Raw genomic sequence first — 25986 nt, 5'->3', positions numbered from 1 at the left:
GTCTCCAATAAGAGTTTTCTTTGTAAGATATGTGTGATTCAAATGAAGGGTGTTTTTAGTTGTTGTTTTGTTTTGTTTTACATGGTTGAACTGGAGAATGATGTGTCAATGAAATAGCAAGTTACCATAAAATTTCGTATCAAACTTTGAAAGAATGGAACCCAAACTTATAAATTGTTTAAACAGGTGTAGAGAGAGTCTACAATTGCAATCAACATCATTCAAGTTAAATGATTTTGTTGTAGTTACTAATCCTTGAGTCCAGCTTTTGCTAGATGAGGTCTGCGAGATCTTAAATGATTTTGAAAGAAGAAAGCATATGTGACAGAATAATGAGAGCAGGATGCATTCAGTTTTATTTGTCAGTAAAAACATTTTTCTTGTCTTGTTCAAAGCTCTTTTGTTATAATGATTGCCAAATAGTTACTTCAGAAAGACCACTATTCACTGATTTTAGTAAAGAAATTAAGATTGAAAGAGCTAAATGAGCAGATCATCTTAAAATGTTTGACTGTATAAGTGTAAACTGAAACTGTAGAAGGGCTGTGTTGACTAATCAAATCAGGATTTTCTCAGTAAAGTAATTATGGCAGAGGAGTCTGGGGTTTGCAAACATAATTTGACACTGAAGTCACTGAGCAATGAATGGAAAATGAGCAAAGAACTGAGGCAAAAGAATCAGAAATTAAAACAGTAGTCTCTTTTTAGTCCAAAGGGATTTGAATCCCGAAGGACTATTAGTTTCGTTTTGGCATTTTGCGTCGGACGGATAAATGTCGGTTCACTTTTCAATGTATATTTCTCACATTGTCATAAAATAACGGTACATAGAGTCATCGAATTTTGAACAACGTAATCCTCCAACGTATATGAGCATGTGGAAGACCAAATTTGAAATTTGAAATTTGTTTTATGATCGATTTCCTATTTTTTAAATCTTTGACGAATTTTTGATTAACAAACTCAAGGATTTCAAAGCAAGCAATGGCAACGTTGTGCAGAAAAAACATTTTTATCTCCAGCGCGTGAGTCTCTGTATCGGAAATTCTAAAGATATGCTCGTTTTAAAACTATTTTGCGATATTGCTGTTGCACTGGATCTTATGGTTTAAGTGCGAGGAACATGATATTTAATAAAGAAAGGTAACACACAAAATGTTAAAAGACGCCCCTTTGGACGTAATTTAAAATCTGAAACATTTCAGATTTTTTTTTTTTTTTTTTTTTTTTTTTTTTCCAAGTTTATCTGACATTCTTGAAATTGTACATTATAAATTCATCCCAGGAAAAGAACTTAGAAATACAGCTTACTACATAAGTACCTTAAGATACCTATAAGATCATATATGATGTATGTAACTGCAGTTCTTTGAAAGACGCAGATAACTTTTTCATTATAACAATGTGCTGTCACATATTGTATTAGTTATTCAGGAAATCCTAACCTGTAATTCAGTCACTTTCAAAAAGTTTGAAAAGCATTCTCATTTTCTAATTTAGCCACCTGTGATTTTTTTTCCTATTCAGCACACAAAACGAAGCTGCTAGAGAAGTGTTTTGGAAACTTGAAAAATATTAAGATTGAAATAAAGAATTAGTTTAAAAGTTAGTACAAGCAGATGTGCAGCACTGCTTCTGAAAAATTTAAACTGAGTTGAAAAAGTAAATTAATAGTGGAAGGGACTATTTCGAAGGTGATTATGTTGATATACATGAATGAAGCCTAAATGTTTTATGCATGAATTTCATGGGCAGATAATATAAGTCACTTTTAATTTCATTGGTAATTATTATGTTAATATAAATAATAATTTTAATTCAAAATTCCACAGCCAACTGATTTGCCAAATTTTTAAGCTACATGTATAATTATAAGAAATTTTTGCTGCTCAGAATAGCAATTATTTTTAGAGCTATCAATATGTCACAGTGCATAGCTGTTTAATGCAATTATAGCATAACATATCATGCAATATGATACACACAAAAAAAATTTCTAGAATAAAATGTGCCAGAATCCTAATAAAAGTCAGTCTGTAATGTTAGTTAAAAGAATACTAATTAAATGAAAATATAAAATATTGAGGATAAGCTGAAGTGGGATATAAAAATGAAAAAGATAAATATAAAGAAATATAAAAAGTTAATAATAAAATATCATTCAAAGAATAGAGAAACTGGAAATGTTTGTGTATATCACTGCATTTTGTTAAAAAAAATATTATGCATCAAAGTAAAAATTTTATTTTAGCATTAATTGGGAGATGATATATAATTATCAGCAATACATGGTGATTATCCTACATATCGAGCAAACAACTGCACAGCATTTGGAAAGGCATGAAAAATAGTACCTTTATTCATGTTCTGCCTCCACTTTTTAATAATTAATTATTGTCATCCTCTTTAATAAACAATTGTATAGCATTTTATAAAGGTAGCTATATTTTTTATTATTTATATTCTATCTCTGCTTTTTTTATGTCTGAAATGAAAAAGATTTAAGATTAAATTTAGCAATGAATTAAGATGTTGTTTCTTTACATTCTAATTCTCTGCTTTTTTTGTAATTGTTTTAAAGTTATATTATATTTTCATTAATTATTGTTTAGGAAGCAGCTGAAGATACTATGAGATTCTATTTGGATCAAATTGAAAAAGATATTGTGACTACTGAAACATGCTCTTGTGCACAATCTACAAATTCATTCTCATCTACTAACCCTCTCAAAAGCTTTTTCCATGGCTTGAATCAAAGAATAACAGGATGCATTGATCAAAGGAAACAAAGAGCTTTGGTTATTGATGGAAGAACTCTAGCATATGTTTTAGATAAACCATATGATGAACTCTTTTTAAATTTAGCTCAACATTGCACATCAGTATTGTGTTGCCGAGCTACACCTCTCCAGAAGGTATTAACTGGCATCATCTTTTTTTGCCTGCGTTTATACTTAATTTAAAAACTACAGAAATTTGGATTCAGTGTTCCTTTGCTTAAAGTTGTGATTGACAGAAATTAGCTTCTTTATATTTTGATTTCCTTCTTATAAAATGGTGCTCTGCATTTCAATTTCTGTAAATCTGTTGAATCATAAAATTTTAAAATGTTTATAGTAAAAAAGATTGTTATATATATTTAATAAAAATCTGCATTAACTTTGAAAATGTTAAGGGCATTGTTGAAGTTAATCATGCAGTAGATTAAATATGTTTGTTAATATGCGAGGCTTATCTGTGTATAGTAGGCTTGGTACTAAGTGTTTTAAAGAAATGAACTTACATAAACAGAAGTCAAAGTCTCTAGGACAGTCATAATTTGGAGCATTGTCTCGAAGCATATTTTTAAAAAATTTCTTTGTTTATTATTTTGTTCAGTAATATTCCAGTGAGACTCTATGAATAGTCAATTTGAAAGAGGTTATAATTATGTGGTCTCATTAGGAAATTCCCTGTGACTCTCTATGATTAGATAATTTGAAAGAGATGAGTTATAACCTCCTTTTTAGCTTCTTACTTAATTTAATGCAAGAAATAGATATTCATTACTAAATTAGAGTATTACTGAATTAATACTACAATACTCACTGACATGCATGCAGTTAAAATTATTATACTTATTCATTTATTCTTACTTTTACATGTTATAAGTACTTGTTATTTTTCTGTAGCTGCACGTAAATGCAAATAAAGAAAGATGCTGAAAAATGCTTGCAAGCATGTCGCTATATATGTATCAGCTTGCATCCTTGCATTTTCACGATTTGTGAAATACAGGTTTCGGTCATTGGCCTTAACATTTTCATCGCTTAACTCGTTCTCTATACAAGTTTTTTTTCCATACTATTGCAGCATGTCTAGTGACTTATTCATTAATTTTTCAGTACATTTCAGTCTATAGTATTGTGTTTTCACAAAATTTACAATGAGAAAGACAAAAGGATGCCATTGCCATGAGGAATGTGTTGAACTATATTTTACAAACTATATTCAGCAATAATGCAGATTGATACAATCAGATCCCAGTTTGAGTGACATGACACAAGTTTTAGTTTTCTTGATTTAAGAAATCTAGAAAATTTAATATTCATCTTTAAACTAAATATGAGGCTTATTCATTTGAAATAGGAATTATTTCAAACACTGAAGTAGGAGAGCCAGTTTTTCCCTCTGCCAAATTGTGCAAGTGAATTGCTGTCTCTGGATATGGGAAAAATTCAATTATATAAAATTGACAGTTTATATTTATATATAAAATTATATATAAAATTCAATTATATAAATTTATTTATATATAAAATTCAATTATATAAAATTGACAGTTTATATAATTGAATTTTTCCCATATTCAGAGACAGTATAAAAGGAAGTGGAGAGCTGTTAGTCTGCACTTCATTTAATATTATAATTAAATGACTTCATAAATTTATCACCAGTCTCTATTTTTATATAGTTAGAATTCATTTATATATAAAATGGAGAACTGTTCGTCAGATAACTACTGAATAATTTGAAATCCTTATCTCAAGGTGTCACATTCGAACACCATGTGATAAGTTTTGACATAATCCATAAACGGAATTACATCAAATACTAATAGTAATGGTTTAAAAAAATGGATATTTTTTCTACTAGGTGTAATCAAATGCAATTTACCACATGATAGAGAGCTATGAAGAAGGTATAGTTGAAATATGAAATGAAATTTCCCAGCCTTTTTTATAGATCTTAAGACATGTTGCAAACTTGAATTCATCTGTATTTCAAACTACTAGTATTAAAAAATAAGAGTAGATGGTTTGCAAACGCATAAATCAGTGACAGCGAATTTTTAAATATTCTATGGCCTGTTTAAAATATATTCTGGTACTGCAGGCCATACAATACATTTTTAACAATGTTTTGAAATGCTTCCTTCTGTAATAATAGCCATTATTTCAAAGTATTCAAATTATCTTTGTAAATATTTTGTTGATAGAACAATATTAAAAATTAAAACTTCAAAATTAATGAGAATACCGAGGAGGCTCGTAATAAATTCATCAGTTAACTATATGCCATCAGAAATTTGCACACGCACTGTACATTATCTTAAAAATGTGTAAAAATGCACGCATACAATATTTTCTTGTGTATTCCCTCCTTTTTAACTAGTTTTTATCATCCAAAAATTGAGGGGGTAATTATGCAAGTCATTTAATATCTGAAGAATGTGGTTACAGTAAGAATATTACAAATGAAAAGTAATTATAGATAAACTACTGGTAACTACCATAATATTATTTTTTAAAGGAAGCCTACATTCCATACATAACAATATTAACATTACAGTATCTAGATATTTACGATATCTGACATTAATTGAGGTGGACATGCCATGCTCCAACTCATTTACCTTGTAAAGCCGTAGGGGCACATCACATGAATGAATCTTGACCGCAGTTTCTGAGAAAGGAACGAATGGAAGACCCACATTTCATAAGATCAAGCACATCGGCAGTAGTTAAGGCTAAAATGAGCTGGAACAGAAGTAAGATGAAATCATATGTTTAGAAAGTTTCTAAAGTGTCAGAACACCTGCCATGTCGGGGTAGCTTAATGGAGAATTTGCTCAAAATGTATTTCACTTTATAAGTGCAAGGGAAAAATAAAATGTATGAAATGATAATACGAAAAGGCAAATACAAATTGAATACGTTGAATAAAAGTAATCAAGTAAATACAATTTAACAATAAAATACTCTTCAGAAGGAAAACTATGTATAGTAGGAATATTTTTAAAATTTTTGAACTTGGTGCTAAAAAGCTAGGGGGAGAATGCAGAGAAATAAGATATTAGAAAATCTGTGGTCAGCAATAGTAATGAATTTTGTTATCTTTGCTGTGAACTGCAGTATATAGAAGATTAAAGGTTAGCAGTTAGCCTCCAGTGACATAAATATTTAAAAATACTGAAAATAATAATAGAAAAGAAGAAAACAGTTGGTGAAGCGAATGAAGAAGCATTAATCTCAAGGATGGATGCAAAACCACTTAAAACCTAATTTATTTTATTACAAAGAATACATTATTGACAAAAGGATATCAAAAACATGTGAATACAATTAATGTGTCAACTTCTTCCATCGTAAATTTTGAGAGACACAAAATGTTAATTGAGGTGAACCTACATTTACACTGTGCAACTTTATATTTAGGTTAGTCACATTTATAATACAAAATTATTTTACATTCTTCTGAAAGAAGTCAGGACAATGTGAAAAATTGTATGCTATTTTGTATATTTACAAGTCTTTTTTCCTTTAAATTTTATGAAAATTGTTTCAGTTTTAGGATCTAATACACGCAATTATTTTTCTTAAATTTATGCAGTTTTTTGTTAAGATGCCAAAATTTATCACCACTCTCTATTTTAAATGTATATTCTTTACAGTGGCGAGTATTAATTGCTGTTTGAAATACATCATCTTTATTATATCTAAATCAAATTTTTCCTTTTGGGAGAAGTATGGATTTTGTTGTATATTGCTAGGCTTGACAACTTTCCACCATTCTGGCAATTTTAAGACCAGCTTACCTGAAAACATTTTATTTTGTTGATATGTGAATTTCATAGTGATTTTTTAAAAAATATAGGAACTTTATTATGATATTAAAATAACAGTATTATTATTATATTTAATATTTCATTATACATTAATATTACATTATTTTTTTAAAAAATAGCATTGAAAGCGAAACATTTTTATTTCCATCTTTCAATTTTACAATTTTTGAAACCTCGAGTATTTAAAGTCTGAGCAAGGATGATGAAAGTTATGAAATACATTTTTTCAAATTTCTGTATTTTAATACTTGCAAGAAAAAAACAACTACTGTTAATATGCTAGTATGAATTACATGTGTTTGATTTTTCAATTTTATAAGTGTTTTTCTCCATGTAATCTCTCAAACTGTTCAAATATGTGCCAGTCTTCACTGTTAAATTCATTTTACATTTTTTTGGGTTGTTTTTCCAAGCCTTTTGATTTTTATTCTTATGACATTCGTATGTATGGCCCTTACATAGTATTGAAAACATACATGCTGATGCATAATAAGAATTATGCTAATTGTCATTGTTTTTCCTAATTTCATCATAGAAACTGTATTTGGAAGGAAATTGTTGTAGTAAAATATATAAGTAAATTTTTCATTTCTCTTTCATTTTGTAATTAATATTTCTTTTTAAGGCATATATCGTGAGCTTAGTGAAGGAATCACTACATGTACTTACACTTGCAATAGGTAAGCTGTTTATTTATTATCTTTCCAAGAGTATTCTAGTTAAATGACAATTGTATTATGTATTTGATTATCCATCATTTTAGACTGTAAGCTAATATAAAATTTAAATACAGAAATTCGATTAAATTAATTTGTTGTGCATTGTTTAGATTTTTAAGGTGTTTATTCTGTATTATTTTAATAAGAAAAAGAATAATTAGATGTGTTAGATTTAAATAATTTGTTTTTCTATAACAGCTAAAAGGTATGGGAATCTTCCTTTAAATAAGTAGTGAAAAATATTATATTTTGTGTGGGCAAAACTTCTAGGGATATCATTGTTCTGATAACTATGTGTCATTTTATCATTGTTCAAATTTTTTATTACCTCAAAAGTAGCATTTGGAGATTTCTTATCCTATTAAAACAAAGTTAATATGAAGAAAATAACGATGCTAATGAAAGCAAAGAAGAAACAGTTTGTAAAAATATGCAAACATGCAATTATTTACAATATTATATCAAGTTTGAATATTTTTGGTTGGAATAAATTAATCAAGTATTATCATAATTTGAATTTTTAGAAACTATTTGTTGTTATGCGTTATGAAAATTGTGAAAATACAAGTTACACCTTCAAAGACAATTTTAATATATTTTAAATTGTCTTGAGAAAAATTATTATAAGTTGCAAAAATTTCAGTATGGCATAGTATGTAATTTTCTCTTTGTTCACTATGCATATTAGATATATTTATAAAATCTGCTTTTTATCTAGTATTTTAATATTACTTCAAATTTAAGCTCATTTTTTATTCAGATTTTTAAAATGCAAAATTAGGATGCTACTTATGTTCAAAGCAAATATTTTAGCATCTTATTTCTGCTCATCTGTCACTCATCAATGATCTTTTTTAAACTTCTTTTTAAATGTTGCATTAGTAATATGGTTTTCACATTTAGCAATGTGCAATGTTAGAAAAATGTCTTGGGTACATATGTGGGATATTTTACAAAACTGGGGAAAATTTTTGCCATCAGTTGTGTCTTGCATAGATGCATGTCATTTTCACACAAGTCAGTCAGATATCCTGAAAGCTAAGATTTCCAGAAATGTTTCTTTCAGTATACAACCATGGCTAGCTAGTAGCTCTGATAGTGATGTAATGATTTAAATGGCACCAAAGAAATTATTCTCTGCTGCAATGGTGTTCATAAATATTCAAGTTTTCAAAAGTGCTTGTATATCTGAAGATGAAATTAGTTAGCTGCCCGTATTTATGCTACTGCCAAAAAGCAAAAATATTTCCTTTTTATTTAATACCTATATTATAAAATCATTTCGATTTTTTTATTTTTCTAGCTTTCTAATTTTAAAATCCTTCTAGGCTTAAATTTGAGGAGTTGCTATTTTTTATTATTTATTTAAATTTTCCACTTTTGAAAGCTGCCTGCTGTGGTTAAATTTGAAGTAATACAGTAATTATTAGATTAACAGATTGCTATTAAGTTTGACAGTGTTTTAATTTTTGCAATGTAAAATTTTTAAACAAATTTCGGTATTTTATTTTTATATTAATGCTGTTTATGCACAATTTGAAATAAAAAAGTTTTTTGTGTCCATATTACTGTAATATTGTAATTTAATTTAACTCCATATTGAATACAAAATTGCACAAAACATGTATTTTATTAATTTCTTAGTCACTTGCTTGTAATTTAGTGAGCAAATTATGTGCAACACACAGACTCTTAAATTGATACATGTGTTTTTTAATCATTTAATAAAATACAATTTTTAAGGTGATGGAGCAAATGATGTAAGCATGATTCAGACAGCTGATGTTGGTGTGGGCATCAGTGGAAAAGAAGGCATGCAAGCTGTAATGGCTAGTGATTTCACCTTAGCTCGTTTCAGATATTTAGAACGGCTTTTACTTGTTCATGGCCACTGGTGCTATGATCGCCTTGCGAGGACCATTTTATATTTCTTTTATAAAAATGCTGTAAGTAAAAATCTTTTCTAAAATTTCTTTTTGTGTGTGTGTGTGTGTGTGTAAATTTTCGGTAGCCTAAGTTATTGGTATTGAGTTGATATTAAGTATACATGATAAATTATGTATTTAAACCATATGTGTGTGTGTATATATACACTGTTGCAAAAATTTTATGCTCCCAGAAAGAATTGTACCGCAACTATGAAACTCAGCAGTAGTATAGTGGTCAAGTAGATACACAAGCATTCAAAAAGTGGAGCAAAAAATGTTTTATTTATGAGAGCAACACAAAGAATGTGAAAATGAATGTGTGGTAAAGCCACCCCTGGCAGTTATACAAGCTGACACTTGGCTGGGCATGAAGTCTATTAAGTTGCCAATGTCCTATGGTAGATTGTGCCCCAAATGGAGCAACTGGTCAGTGAGTTGGGATGTATTTGTACACATCTGAATTTGCCTGCCCAACATGTCCCAAACATGTTCGATAGGTGACAGGTCTGGAGACCTGGCAGGCCAATCGAGGACATTAACACATGAAAGACATTTTTGAGAAATTCATGTTGGAAGAAAAGTAAGTTTACACCTTATTTTCATACAGAAAGAAGTAGGCTGCTTGGCAAACTGTTCTTCTTTGACAGTTTTTAAAATTCTGCATTGAAAGTGAGCTGCTATCATTTCTATGAATATTTTAGTGTGACATTTAGTGAGACATGTTTTAACTGAATCATTTTGATGGGTCATATTCCAGCATGCCTCCACAAAGACAGAAATATTCATGTAATGGTCAGAAGAGTATGCTGATTCAAAAAGTCTCATAGTTTAAGTCATTCTATAATAGTTGTCATGTGCAAAGCAAGTGAACATTTGGAAGATCAAGGAGCAAATTCATTTTCAGGATCATGAAGATTAAAATTTTAAAGAGAAACAAATACTATAAGGATCATATTATTACAGAACAGATTTGATCAGATAGATAAGGGTTGAAAATTCTTGAATCCTAAGCTTTAACCTGTAGATGAAAGCAAGCAATTTTGTTTGCTATTGTACATTCCTTTTTTTTTTTTTTTTAAATGTAAAGTTATCCTTACTTTGTATTATTCTATTTTATTTTTGCTTATGAATATATATTCACATTTATAGAAAAGGGGGCACTGTGAAATTTGTTAATTCTGGTAAAAAAATTAGTTTCAATATGTTTTATAATCATATGTAAATTTCAAAGAAGTATTTCTCCAAAGGTTAGTTCTTTACTTAAACTTCAAGAAATACATGATTTCAGAATATTTTAAGGAATATACATGATTTTCTTGTATATTCCTTAAAATATTCTTTAATAACACTATTTATTTGAATTCGTGTGTAACATTAGTTTCTTGAAATCGGTATAACTTAGAATGTGATATTGAAAAGATAACGAGTCATTTCTTTATGATAAATTCGGGATTCTATGACTGGCACAAGAATATCAGCTTAAAATATTTTGAAAATTAGTAACATTTTAAATGTATATGCAGCCAAAAAAATTCAAAAGCTGGCAAACAAAACTGAAGTATATATGAAAAACCTTTTTAGATTAGATTACCCCCTCTTGATATAGTTAACATGTCTATGTAGACAAAATGCAAAAATTTTTATAGTTGTATGAAATTTAATGTGATTACAGTTGACAACAGTAATAAAAAAGACTTCTATATTTTACAGACTTTTATATTCATTATTTGCTGGTACCAATGGTACTGTGGATTTAGCGCCACTGTCATGATAGACCAAATATATCTCATGTTATATAATGTTCTCTTCACATCACTGCCACCTATTGCCTTGGGAATTCTTGATCAAGATTGTCCTGCTCAGTTGCTTTTGAAGTATCCTTTCCTGTATGGTCAAGGCCGAAGAGCTGAAGTAATTTTATTGCATATTTATATATTCTTTTATTATAATTTGCTGGTATATTCTTTGCTTCTTATGTGTCTATAGCTAATGCTCATTCATTTTATTTAGGTACATACAAAATACTCTTTTTGGGTTAATATGTTAGATGCTATATACCAAAGTATCATCACTTTTTTCATTCCATTTATGGTATGTATTGCATTTAATGACTGTGTATTTTTGTGATTGTAATTAGTTCGTCTGGCCTTTTTAGACTTTTTCCACATTTTAGTTTTACAGGTTCTTGTCTGATAAAACTTTTCACGGTTTTCTATTTGAGTCTTAATATGTATTCTTTTAATCTTATTGTGTATTTTTTGTGTTTCTACTTAAATATTGTAATTTTGGTGCCTAAAGGGTTGTGAAATCATGTAGGGAAAAGGTCTGAGCATTTGAGAGCCACTGAAAGTTAAATTGAAAATTTGTTTTGAAAATAACAATCTTGAATCTCAAATGTCTCAGAGGATCAAAACATGTATTCGGAACTCATTAATTAACTTGGATTAGGGCTTCAAAACACTTTTCCCTTGATAAGTTCTGTTTGAAGCGTTGAACTGAGGAGACTAATACTTCATTTTTATTCCTTATTTTATTGTGTAAAGCTTTCAGTACAGTATCAGTATTTGTAATTTTTACTTGTACAACTTTTGGTTACGACTATCTTTGAGAAACAAAATGGTTAGGGCCTTCATGGAAAGAAATTGTAAACTTTAATTTAAGCTTTGACTATTCCTATTCTTTTAATAATTTTATCATTTTTTTTAATATATACTGATATTTTATAGTCACTTTTTAATATTTGAACACCATTTCCCCTTTCGACTTTTTTGTACATAATAAAGAAAGTATTGTAACTGCAAAACATTTCAGATTTCAAGAAATATCCATTTTGACCAGCACTGAATCTATTTTAATTTTTTTTTTTTCATAACATACATATAGACAGATTAAAAGACTCTATTTCAAAGCACATTGTAAAATGAATTTGAAACAAATTTTTTATGATGTACATCTGTATCTGGCATATCTTGTACATCTGTATCTTGCATATCGCAAAAAAAGTTATTCATATAATATTGAAATTTTGTATATGGGATTGCTATAACATCCAGTTTTTCACCTGTCTTTTTGGTTGCAATCAGCTGTGCCAAAAAGGCACTTTGCTCAAGGGTTGTTTTCAAATTTTCTGTGTAATTCAAAAACGGTTAGCCATAGAATGCTGAAATTTTGTATATGGAACTTCTATAACATCTCCTTATGCTCCTCTTTGATTTTTTATTTCCTTCTACAAAGTAAAGTATTGTAATAACCTTCCAATGTATTGTTTTTATTTTCATTTTGTTGTTGTTTACATCATAATAATTTAAGAAATATAGTGTTAGATAAAAGACTTACATTTATTTAAAGAGTAGTAAAAAGATGTTTACTCTATCTTAATATTTCAGGTTAGATTGCTTATTTAATAATTGCATAAATATTTGATGTTAATAAAAACTAATATTTTAGTAATCGTGCATCTGTAATAACTGTGTATTGGAGGATGGTATATCACTTTCAAGTGAAATAAGTTTAAATGAAGTGCAGCAAAACATGTGTAAAATGTAATTGGTATAAAAGGAAGTTAAAATATTAATGGAAACAACATTGTATTTCATTTTAATAAAAGCTTTTAATCACATTTTAAAAATAAACAGTTTTCGTTCTTTCAATAACAGTAAAAAAATATGTAGGAAAATGATGGGAAGTTATTTTCCATAAAATTCATATCGATTATTTCTTTCTTTTTGTGGTATTTTCTAATATAAAGTATATCTTTCACTTATCATCATATATACATACAGTCAAAAGTCGTTAATCCGGACTCGTCAGTACTTCAGCGATTCCGGATTATAGATCATCAGTTTAAATCTCGTAAGATGGCATGCAGAAATTCTAAAATTAAAAATATGAAACCGTAATTTATGAAATAAAGAACAATTATGATCTAAAGGGTATCAAAATTTACAAAAAAAAAAAAGCTTAATATTTATTTGTTTACTTTATTAAACATTTCTTTCAATGTAAGTTGTTTAAGTTGCTTTGTTTTATGTGATAATATTTTCTTTTTAATTCTATAAACAGACATAATTTCTTGTTCAGTTACAAAGTTCTGCTGTTCAAGTCCCATAATTGCTGTGCAGAGAATACCGACTAACTTGTCAATCGAAATTTTTTCATTTTCACTAACATCTCTTTCACCTTCTTCATGTCTTTATCCATTTTTTGCAGCAATTCCACTTTTTGTTTGACGGACATCGAAACATACTTTCGTTTTGTAGATTCTTTGGGAGATCCAGCATCGGAAATTTTATTTGACATAATCGAAAGTTCAAGTTTACTTTTATAAAATTGCTCTTACAGTCTGCAAAAAATAAGCCACATCCAATTAGAAGATTAAGGAACAACGCAATCATCAACATTAACTGAAATAGATAATTAGATAATTTTAGCTTATACCGTCCGTTATACATTAAACGCACACGCGAAAATGTATTCTGCGCTTGCACACACGCATATGTGCAGTCGTAAAGGTCTTACACACACACGTAAATGCCTATGCGCATGTGTCAACGCGGCGCATGCGCAGAAAGTTTTTAGCTTTGAGGTCCGGATTATAGATCATTCCGGATTATGGGTGTCCGAATTAACGACTTTCGACTGTATATATGTACATATATATATATATATATATATATATATATATTTAACATTATAAATGTTTGTTTTTTTATACAAATATACTGTTTAATTCCAATCTTTACGAAACTTGCCACACTTGCCCTTCAAAACAAGAGGAAGACCACTGTCTACTTAAGATAATAAAATAATTTAACATTTCATGCATGTTAATACATTAACATCCATATTATTGCACCACATGCAATTTCTTTGCTTTTTGAAAGTGAATTTGTAATTGGTCATCACAAAACATTGCTTTCACTGTGGAATCAGTTATACCCCAAAACGAAAATCGGTTGTTCAGTTGATCTGCACCTCAAGCACAAAAGAAAAAGGCATCACAAGCTTCAGAGACAAATAAGCAGTGGGAAGCAAAACTGGAAAACATTTGCATACACACTCATATGAAACAAATTAGCAATGGGAAGCAAGACTGGGAAAATGTTCTAGTGTGCACTGCTCAAGCCTTTTCATTTGGAACTGACGAGCAAGAGGAAGCAAGACTGGAAAATGTTTGAGTATGCACTGCTCGATCCAGACAAACACAGCATTCTTATTTAAATCTTTGTGCATTTCATTACGATGCTAGTTATGAATATGGTCTTCATCCAAGTAAGGCTATTAGAAAGATAGATAAATGATGCATCTATTGCAGAGCCCTCAAAATTAAGAATGAAATACCAGAAATGTGCTGCGTGAGTGGGAAAATGAAATTCCCAAAGTTAAATTCTTCACCCGAACCATTATCAACCTTGGTATCAGGTGACGCAAGCCAGTCGCAACAATTTTTTGGCAAACATACGCAAATACAATTCATATTTTCAAAAGACATTGTTTGATTCAACAAATATCATTCCAGCTTCGTTGCTGAGGATCCTATGAGTGTGTTTGTCCATTATTGAATCAAATTCAGTTAGCAATTGAATTAACTTCAGAAAATTTCCATTTTTATGCTTGTCACTTGTACCTCAAAAGGCTAGATAATTTTCACCAAGTGATTTAACAGCTAACATTATGCATAAAATTACTTTATGCCTATATTTAATTTCAGAATTAATTCATCTTTGTATAGCTAAATATACTGTCTGACAAGTTTTCAAACAACATCTTAGTTCTAATCATAATTTCAAATTATCTACATGGGTTTTTGAGTCTTCATGCCTTCTTAATATCTCACGAATATTTTTCCATTTTCTGTAACCATCATTTAAAAACGAACTCTATTTTAAATTACCAAAAATCTGCTACAAAAACAGATGTGGTATGGTGTATTTAATTATGGCAAAGCACATGAGGGCTATCTGCCTAAAGGGAGGGATGCCTTCGTGGAGGACTTTCTAAGGGAAACCGGCTCGTGTACACGTTACACATGGGGAAAACCACGAAAACGCCCATGCAGCCAGCCCGTTCGCGGGACTCGAACCTCAGACCGAACTACCAGTGTTCAGCGACTTTACCGCTCGGCCGCTGGTGGGCCCTACAAAAACAGAACACAGAATCTTTTGACTCTGAATATACCAGACAATCTCTTGACACATGTTCAGCTTTTTTTTTTTTTTTTTTTTTTTAAATTTTGTGATACTGTATTTGATATTGTTGCGGGAACTTAGAATGTTAAAGGTGCAGGTATAACAAACAATGTAAATGTTAATCATTCTTGTTAAACTCTTTAATTTCTCTTACTCTGAACCAGGCATGATGTTAGGAAAATCTTTGTAACAAATGTATGGCCAAAACATTTTCACTAAGAAATCAGTCATGTGGATGCACTATACCTTTTCTAATTAATTATTCAGCTACCTGATAGGAATAATGCCAAAGTGAAAATAAATGTAAACTGTTCCCCCTCCCAAGTCATTGAAATTGGAAACATTTTTTCAAGTTTGACTTTCAAAAACTCATTTTGATAAGTTGTATATTTTAGAATGTTTAAACTTTGTCTACAAAAATGTATTCCTTTCAGGCATACTATGACTCTGATGTAGGAATTTGGGAATTTGGAACTACAATATGTACTGCTTGTGTTCTTGGACAGCTTTTACATCTTGCTATAGAAACTCGTTCTTGGGTAAGTTTGTACTCTTTTCTTTATACATGTGCAAAGAAATATATTATGACAACATTAATAAACAATAATTCAGATTTTGTATGTGTGTATATATATATAATTCAGTATTCAGTTTGCCATAAACTGTAATTAAAGTCGTGCTTTGTTTAAAATAGTTAGTTTGCATTTGAATTGATGACATAATTAGTTATTTTTATTTAGATAATAATCTCTTGTTTATTTCATGTATTATTATGCTAAATAAATTTTCTATACAGTATTTTATTGAAATACTCTACCTGAACAATGAACTCTTTTCTGGATTATTATAATTATGTTTTTCTAATGTTTGTATATTTAGAATTTGTAAATCAGTGATTTAAAATTGCTTAGTTTTTACACAATGTCAAAAAAAGTACTCAAAAGCATTTTCACTGTAAGCAAATTTTGCAATATAATATTTGAAGACTTTTTTGTTGTGTCATTTTCATGAAGCATTGAAAAAAGTAGTACTCTAAAAATTTGTTCATGTTATTAACTGTAACACATAGTCTTGAAATGTCGCTGAATTCAAGATAGATTCAGAAATATCCTGTAATAACAATGTTATTATTTGGTATTCTTTCTTAAATGTGTTCAAGATAATAAGTGAAAAAAATTCCTTACTACCAAGTTGTAGGTATTGTCGTTATAACTGAAACTCTTAAATTTACTTTATGCAGCATTAAAGTAATTATAGCTTTCTATTTTTTATATTCCTCTTCAATTTAGTATTAAGACAGTTTTAACTAGAAAAACTGATATATTACAGGCATAAATCTGCATTAATTTGCACAGTTTTTTAAAGTCTAAATGTTATGTTAAATGCTTTTTGGAGTTTTAGGCCAGAATTATTTCAAATGATTCTGGTTAAGTTACCCAATAATAGTTAGAAATAATGATAACTATTCACTCCGAGCTTGTAATATTAAAAATATTATCTGCTAATAGAGGAAACTTTTAAATGGACTTTTTCGTTTAAATTTTATGGAGCAATAACTGCTATTAAGCTTCTTTTAATTAAATCAAAAGTAGAACATCTACTTGCAGTAAAACTATGATTAAAATCGCAAATGATAATCCCTGTTTTTAAATTGTAACTAATAATGAAGTTACTGTTTTGCTAATAACCTGCAAGCAAAATAGGTAGGAGAAAATTCACCATGGCCACAGCAACATTGGATTTCAGAAACCTCAAGTGAATACCATATTATTGTACTCTGGCAGTTTTGCTCAAAATTCATGTGAGAAAGGCAAAGAGTCCATGTTCCATGTTTTAATGAAAAGTAAAGGACTGTCTGTTGAGAAGAATTTAATACATTAGACTTGTATTGTTAAAGCAAATGGCATGTTTTTGTGCAGAATAATGATTTCAGATAATATAACTATTATCAAGTGATTTACAGGAAATATAAATAAGTAAATAAAGGGAATATTATAATATTATATATGTGTATGTAAGTTAAAAACAAATTAAATCAAAATTCTAATTTGCAGTAGTCCCTTAAATCTCTATTTTAATTTGGTTATTTCCCCTTTCCATCGTAGAAATAGTAACTGCGTATAATAATAATAATAACTTTATAAACTGCATCACTTGAAAATTAATGTTGCTTGTTTCTTGCATAATGCTCATGTTGCAGATACTTACATATGCTTCAGCCAATAGTAATTTCCAAACTTAAAATAAACCAATAGGGATAAAGCTACATTAAAATTAAATAATTCTGCACCAAATTTTCATTTTGGAAACATCGGCATTCCCGCTTTTCCTTGCTGTTCTGCCAAATGTTGTCATTCACCTCTCTTTTATCAATTCTCTTATCATAACGATATAAAAAGGCCCAAATATGATCAAGATCAGTGACATAGATTGCTCCTTCACACTGTATAACACAAATTAAGAATTTATTTCTCAAGAAATGTTTTGTTCAGAAACAAAATATATTCAATTAGCCATGAATGCTGTTTGTGTTTCATACATCAATTTCTAAAATATATTTATATATATCATATTTTGTAATCATCCCAATCACTTAAAATGGTGCCTTAAGGCAGCTTTTGATTTTGCATTCACAGACCTAGTGAATTTGGCAATGGATAAAAAGGCAGCTGTTAAACAGTCATAAGGTTATTTCATTCAAATAAGGATTTTTTGTGTGAATATTGATATTTGTTAAGAATCTTAATTTCTAGTCTAAGTAACTGAATATGTTAAACACGTTAAATCCAAAATCCAAATGATGTAAATTTGACATTTATCGTTGATATATATATATAATTAATTGGAACAGAGAATTGAGACTAAAGATTTTGGCAAAGTTTTTTAAATTAATTTATAAAAGTTTCGCATACAGTTTTAATTGTCTGTTTTGGCGAAATGCGGTATGGAGTTTAAAAATAATTTCCCCTGAAGAGCCAAGATGAGATTCGAATTAGGCTAATCTACCATTTACCGCTTCTTAGTTTTTATATTTTTGCTTAAATCATTTGTCGCACTTTAATAATTAAAATATGCCTTACTTTGATTAGCATATTCCTTACAATTAGTATTGAATTTCATTTGTATATATTCATGTGTTTGTATTGTTTATTTTATCTTTATAACACATTTCATTGCACCTTATTTTACTTATGTTAATATTTTCAGGGAAACACAGTATCTAAGCAACTTTTTAGCGTATGAATTAGGAATTTTCTTTTAACTTTTATATATATATATATGTATACATTAGAGCATTTTAAAGTGCTTTTTTGAAATAAGCAATAAACTTTCATGAGAATTAAGTTTTGTATTTTATCCTACCTGCCTCCTGGAATATCAATTTAAATATTTTTAATGACAAAGTATAAATAATAGTATGTTTGTACTATGTGTTGAAGACTGTCATTTTGCTTTTCTCAAAACGGAAGGTTTTGATTAAATTTAGTATTAAAAGTTTCCTTAATTTTCCTAATTTAAATCCATGTGCATGACTTAAACTTGCTGTTAAAACATAGGATTTATCATCATCTCTTGTTGCTAATATACAAGGTCTGTCCTGAAAGTAATGTCAGTAAGTCTTTTAAAAATCATTTATTGAATTTATTGTTACAAGTGTTTAAAAATCTTCAAAATAGTCTCCTTTTGCATCGATACATCGGCTCCAGCGAGACTTCCAGTTCTCAAATTGGTTGTGGTAGTCCTCCTCTGGAATGTCCTTTAATGCTGCAGTGCAAACTACTTTAACCGCATCCACTGTTCCAAAATGCTTGCCTTTCAGGGGAGTTTTGAAGCGAGGAAACTGAAAAAAGGCGGGGATGGTGCCAAGTCCAGGCTATGGGGGATGGGGGATCGTTGGCACCCCTGCTTTGACGAGGCAGCCAGTGACGATGAAGGCACTGTGGGCCGGCACATTATCATGGTGCAATTTCCAGTTGTCTGCGATGTCCGGCCAGATGCATTGAACCCTGTGTTTCTGTCGTTTGGGGACTTCCACATAAAATTTGGAGTTCATGGTGATTCCAGGTTCTACAAACTCATGATAAGTCAGTCCATGGATGTCTAAAAACATGAGGAGCATGATCTTGATCTTTGATTTGCTTATCCTGGTTTTCTTCAGGCAACAGGAATATGGCGTGTGCCACTCCAATGGTTGCTTTTCGTGTCCAGGTCATATTCAAATACTCGTCTCATCACCTGTAATGACGTTGTCCAAAAATTTTCAATCACGTTTGCACATGCCGAGGTTTTCTTGGCATGCTTCCATGCTCCATGATTCTTGGTTACCAGTGATCACTTTTGGAACTAATTAAATCAAAATTTGCACACACCTTCCACATGACGATATGGTTTGTAATGATTTCATGAACTTGAGTTTTCGGAATGTTTATTTTGAGTTTTCGGTCTGAGTTCAACAGCTCCCTCACTCGCATCACATTGTCAATCTTGGTGGTCATGAGTGGCCGTCCGGCGTGGTCCTCGTTGTCAACTTCTTCCCGGCCTTCCGAAAAGGTCTTGTGCCATTGAAACACTTGCCAATCTGACAGGGCATATTCTTTGTAAGCAGTCTTAATCATAGTAACAGTTTCTGTAGCAGTCTTGCCAAGTTTCATGCAAAGCTTGACCACAAAGCTTTGTTCTAATGAGCGCTGCATTTTCACTTGCACAAGATAAAAAAATAACTGTCCACTCTCATTTTCTGGGTGCTCAAAGCACACTGAGCGATGCCATGCTGCTTTGTTGGGTTCTCCCACTGCAGTTTCAACCAGTTAGACCATGCTCGGACGTACAGTCATGTCACAATAAATTCACTGACATTACATTCAGGACAGCCAGCGTATGTATATATAGAGAGAGTATATGAGAAACTGAATGACAGAATTTTATTTTCTAGACCTATTTACATGTCATATCACTGCTGGTCAGTTTCTTCATATATTTTGGTTTTGCTGTGATGTATAATGCATGGCCATACATGAGTGTTGGCAAAGAAAGTCTCCAAAACCCTTATTGGGTAATAATTCAAGTGATGAGGTCTTCAGTGTTCTGGTTTTGTACTCTCATGGTTCCTATATTAGCCTGTCTTCCTAGGTAAGTTTATTGTATTGAAATTTTTTCTTTATTATGGGATATTTGGGAAAGGAGTTAATGAATGTAATTTAATTAGAACTTTGCAGAGATTTAAAAATTATCATCTTCTCTTTATCAATGTTGAAAAATTAGCATTAGAAGATATTTCACTAAATGAACCTCAGAAGCTGTTTTTAAATTAAGTGTTGTAACAGCTTCTGTGAGAGAAAAGGTTTATCTTTACTTGATATTATAATATTTTCCTATAAGATTCATGCTTGACTCAAATGGTATTGCATAAAAAAGTAATATTAAATATATGCTTCTATGTGGTAACAATTCATTCAAACTTTGTACTGTAATCTATTTACATCTGCAACAGAATTTTTTCCTTATTCTAATGGATATATCCATTATGTTAATGCTGTTTAACTATTTGTGCCACATAGGTTTAAAATTGTTCAAAAAAGCAACCTATAATTTGAGTAAATAACACTTTTATCATTTTCGAAGGAAATCTCACTTAAGTCCCTTTTCTTCATTTTAACATTAAATTCATTTAAAAAATTTTGTCATAAATCTCTCTTCTACAGGCAGTTTTTTAAAACTCCCACAGAAGATAGAGCTGTGTCAGATCACCATGGAAATTTAAAAATTAAAGTTTTACTCAAAATGTATAGCCCTTTTTTTTATCTCATTTTAATTTTTACAATGACATGCTTCTCTACCAATTAGACATATAGGTTTATTTATACAATTTTAGAAGCAACTGAAAATATAAAATAAGAAAAATAATTAAAAGTATGTTTTGAAATTTTATATAGTTGGATTATGAGTGCATATGGGAGCTTATCATTGTTTGGAATTCCTTGTATTACTCTCTAACTATCTGTTTGGCAGGTTTTAAAAATTACACCATTCTACAGCTTCAGTGAATTTTATCCCATCTTTTATAAAATAAATTTTATTGAAAAATTTTACTGCAAATGTAACTGCAAATGTCATAACATATATATCATACTTGGAATTGTCAACAAATAGATGCATATGAAAATATAGGAAAAATATTATAGTTTAAAGTAGTTAATTAAAATTGCATTGTTTATACTTTTAAAATAAAATTTTATTTTAAATTGTTCTTCAGAATTATTTAGAGAATACAAATATTCACTTGGATACAGTTGGAACATATGAATATTTTGTATGGATAGCATAAATGTATCGTTTTTCTATATTTATAAAATATACATGTTTTCTTTTTCTTTTTCCCCCCCCCCCCTGTGGGAATCTTCTCTTCCTTCTTTGCATTCAACGGAATTTTTGCATACAGAGATTTAAATATAATGAAGAAGATATTTATTTGCAATTGTTTTTTTTAATGATGTTTAAAAAAATCATAGAAAGGTGATTATCCTGGAAAGTAAAAATTCATGTTAAATTATGTTACAGCTTCTGAAATAAACTCTGTCTGGAAGACTATTTTCTGATTTAGCCAGTGATACAAGAAAATTCTATGATGATTAGTTTTATTGTTAAGCCTGTATATATATGAGAAAATCAGAAAAAAATCTCTTCAGCTTTTAAACAAAATGTAATCAAATTCTGAAAATATTACTTTGAGGACTACGTAATAATCTCTGGAGAACATATGCTGAATTTAGTAGCTGTGGTTCTTTATGCCTCTGCACTGTTTTTTCACCAACAAACTTTTCTATTATTACAGATTTTATGCTGACATTTTTTATGGATATACACATTTCTGTTTTTAAAATATAATCACTGTTTCAGGTTAGTCTTGCGATCTCTACAGGGTAGTTTGTTTCCCTCTGAAGTGTCCAAGACCTTATATTTCTTTAAAAAATCTCAGACATCTTCTGTAGCTTCTACAGTTTCAGTTGCATGGTCACGAGATTCCAGCAATGAATCATCTGTTGATTTAGGAATAAACTCTGATATCAGAACTGGTTTCCCCACGGAACACAGATGTTCTGGTGACAACATCCATGTGCCACATGAACTCTCTAAAAATGGTGCCATAAGTGCATAAGAATATGCATTAAAAATGTGTTATAGTTGGAAAATTTTTGTTTTTGTTTACTAAATAAATGTTATCAAAATATTAAATATGTCTTGTGAAAGTGCTGTATTAATTTGCCAACCAAAGTGGAAATATTTATTCCTCTGAAAGTGATACAGATTTTATGCATTAATTTTATGCATTAATTTTAAATTGACGTCAATTTTTATTTAACTTTATCATACAAAGGCTTTCAGTGGGTCACACTAATTATATTCTGATAAATAGTTTCTAAATGGCATTTCTTTATTCATGCTCGTTTCATACTGAATTTAGTGTGCTCATTTAAGAAAACATTTATCATTAATTTAATAACATAACAGCATTTTAAATTCACATTCCTTTATCCACATTTATTTAATGTGAAATGGACAAATAATTGAATTTAATTAAACAGTATATTTAATTTATGTAACTAGATCTATTTTATATTCTTAATTTCCCTTCAAAGATATATTATTTGAAATGCCTGTTATTATTTTGGAAATATTTTAAGAATTGTTTGGTTAAATATTTTTCATTTTAAAGTTTTGTTTCAATTAAACTGAATTATTTATACCTTTGTTATTTGAAAATGCTGATTCTGTGTCAAAGTTACTGAAGACAGTTATATTCTTATTTTATATCAAGTAAAAATTTTTAAATTAATAATTTTATGTATAATGGTAGTATTAAATCATATGTACAAAATAATATAATCTAAAAGTTGAAACAAAAAAGGTCATGACATGTTTTCTCATTTTAATATTAAAATGAATGTCATCAGTTGAGGGATGAGATGCAATAATCAGGTGATTTTATTTTTCTTATACAAAAGAATATATCAGGAATAAATATTCTTCTTCTTTTCTCATAACAAGAATGTTAGAGACATATAAGTATCAATATTTGATGGGAGCCCATAAAGATAACATGCAAGTTTCATCTCCAGGTAGAGACCCTGTATGTCAGATTTGCATGTAACTTGTTTGACCAGGAATATGCTACCATTTTCAGTTGCAAAAGTTGCATTTCAATCTGCAAATATGTTTTAATACAAAACATTAGATTTTCTTGAAGAGCAGTTGATGGTTTTTTAAATGATTTCAGTGTTGATGAACAGTTACTTACAACAGTGAGTCAAGCTATCTGAAGAACCATGCAAATTCTTAATCAAAGCAAAAATCAAAACTCCATAAAAAAAATGGATTCATTGCACTCTTAAGCTAATGTCTTTAGTCACTCAATAGTTGATTTAATTATGAGATTGTAATTAAAGTTAAAAATTATGTTGTGACTTGTCTCACCTGTCTGCCTCTAACATCAGAAGTCCACAAATTTTATCATACTTAGAAATGCAGGATGCCATCTGTCATTGGCATGACCATGGCACCCTATAAGTGATAGTATGATTCTGCCTATTTCCATCCGAACTTTGAAGAAGAATCGCTAGGGACAAATCCAAGAGTTTTCTACCTCACCAAGTATTTCGGCCTTCCCCTACTGCTAAACAATATGAGAAGATTTCTGAATTTCACCATGTGTTTTAAGTGCCCTCATCCTGCAAAGTACTCAAGCCTTTTCTAGAAATCAAATTTAGGCAGCTAGAAATGTTAACCACTTTATTGATTGAGGGCTGTTAAAAAATAAAAGCAAATGGTTAACATTAACATTTTTAAAACTTTTAAAGAAAATGGGTTTTTTCCCCCTGCTGCTATTTGTATCAAACTAAATCTTTTTTTGTTCTAACAAAAAAGAGAAAAAGTACTCTTGATTTTTTAAAATATGTTTATGATAAAATTTAAAAAATAAATTACAGCTCATTTTTAAGAAATTCTGTAGTATCACAAAAAGCAATTTTAATGATTCCAGCTTTGCAGATCATTCCAATGAGTGTTGACAAGCTGATATTCTGCATGTAGAAAAGGAGTGATTTTTTCGACTTATAAATCGTAATGTATTGAACAGGACCAGGACCATGAAAAAAAGTTGTTTTTTGCTGCTGTTGTTATTTTTTTATTATATCATAAGTCTCCCTTAATGTTATATAATATTTACAAATAATATATTTGTAAAACATATTATATTTGTATTTATTTTTAGACCTGTATTCATTTGGATGTATAAGGTCCATATGGACAAAAACTTCTATTTTTTCCTTTGTTCACCAAAATTTTATGTGCCACTGGTCTACCTAAAACCGTTATTGCATTCAATTATACATAGAATATGTTTCTTTTAGAATATGTGCATCAGAATCTGAATGCATGTCATATTATCCAAAATATATGCTGTCTGAATCTGGATACAAATGATGCTTATGTATTAAAGATATAATCCAATAATATTCTCTAAGCTTATATTTTTTATGAAAAATATCACATAAAGGATGTTTATGTGATAATCACATAAATCACATAAAGGATGTTTCACTTTAGTTTGTTAATAAAATAAATTCATAGCTTATTTAAAAAGAATTAAAACTATGTTTCTATTAAATATTGAATGATTTACTAATTTTAATTCTTAAAAGTGCTGTTCTTACAGAAATATCTTATTTATTTAAAGACTTTGTGCACTTGCTTTCTCATCTAAATCTTCAGTTTTTTTTTTTTTTTTTTTTTTTTTTTTTTTTTTTTTTTTTAAATACATTTTCAACTTACTTGATTATTGCATCAGATCTCTCAGTTGGTAGTGCTAACTGCCATTTGAAGATGTAACTTTTTCCAAAAATAAGTGGAAAAGGTAACAAAGTTTTTAAATGTGCCATTTTTTCCCTTCATGTTCCTAGATTATAATCATTTCGTATAAAAAAAATATTTGTTATTTTGGTTAAATATATAAAACTTATAAGCATTTTCCAGCTTCTCGAACAATCTGTGAAGAATTGTTTATCATTATTGCTTCCTGAAGTATTGTCTAATTATATCAAAGCACATTCCTAGTCATGTCATAATTATTAAAGAAGTTACAAATATTAAGCTTCTAATTGATTTTATGACGTTTATTGTGTAATATTATTTCTGTGCTTGCCACTCTTGCCTCTGTTATTTTGTACTTAATTCATAATTTGTTGAAAGCTTTAATAAATTTTAATAAAAATTATGTCAGATTATTCAATTATTTTTTTTATTTACAGACTTTTACTATATAGCTACATGAATATCATTATGCCTCCAAGGAACATTAAATGCTGTCCTTATATATGAATAAAATCTTTCACTGTGAGGTAGTGCATTTAAGCTTAAGAATAGCACAGAAATTACTGTCAGATTAGTAGGATATTTTTATGCATAATTAAAAGAACCACCATAAATTGAACAGTATGTTGCTGATACTAACTACTGAGGTTATGAATTCTGTTAATCTTACTCATGCT

The 25986-nt window shown here is 29.4% G+C and overlaps 1 protein-coding gene across 1 annotated transcript in view; it reads left to right on the top strand.

The window, feature by feature from the left end:
- LOC118188303 (phospholipid-transporting ATPase VA-like) overlaps nucleotides 1-25712 on the top strand; it is a 220211-nt gene extending 194499 nt beyond the window's left edge. Inside the window, exons 16-23 of the mRNA XM_085818334.1 lie at nucleotides 2613-2915; nucleotides 7233-7287; nucleotides 9070-9272; nucleotides 10965-11165; nucleotides 11265-11345; nucleotides 15877-15981; nucleotides 20376-20572; nucleotides 22340-25712. Coding sequence (XP_085674460.1) covers nucleotides 2613-2915; nucleotides 7233-7287; nucleotides 9070-9272; nucleotides 10965-11165; nucleotides 11265-11345; nucleotides 15877-15981; nucleotides 20376-20572; nucleotides 22340-22598 — 1404 coding nt within the window. The 3' untranslated portion in view covers nucleotides 22599-25712. The remainder of the gene's footprint in view (nucleotides 1-2612; nucleotides 2916-7232; nucleotides 7288-9069; nucleotides 9273-10964; nucleotides 11166-11264; nucleotides 11346-15876; nucleotides 15982-20375; nucleotides 20573-22339) is intronic.
- The last annotated feature ends 274 nt before the right edge of the window (nucleotides 25713-25986 follow it).

The sequence above is a fragment of the Stegodyphus dumicola genome, chromosome 6, assembly GCF_044657685.1.
Source record: "Stegodyphus dumicola isolate Sdum_Otavi_A_Nest chromosome 6, ASM4465768v1".
Classification (NCBI taxonomy): Eukaryota; Metazoa; Arthropoda; class Arachnida; order Araneae; family Eresidae; genus Stegodyphus; species Stegodyphus dumicola.
The sequence above is the reverse complement of the archived record's forward strand: the minus strand, read 5'-3'. Positions and strand labels throughout refer to the sequence as shown.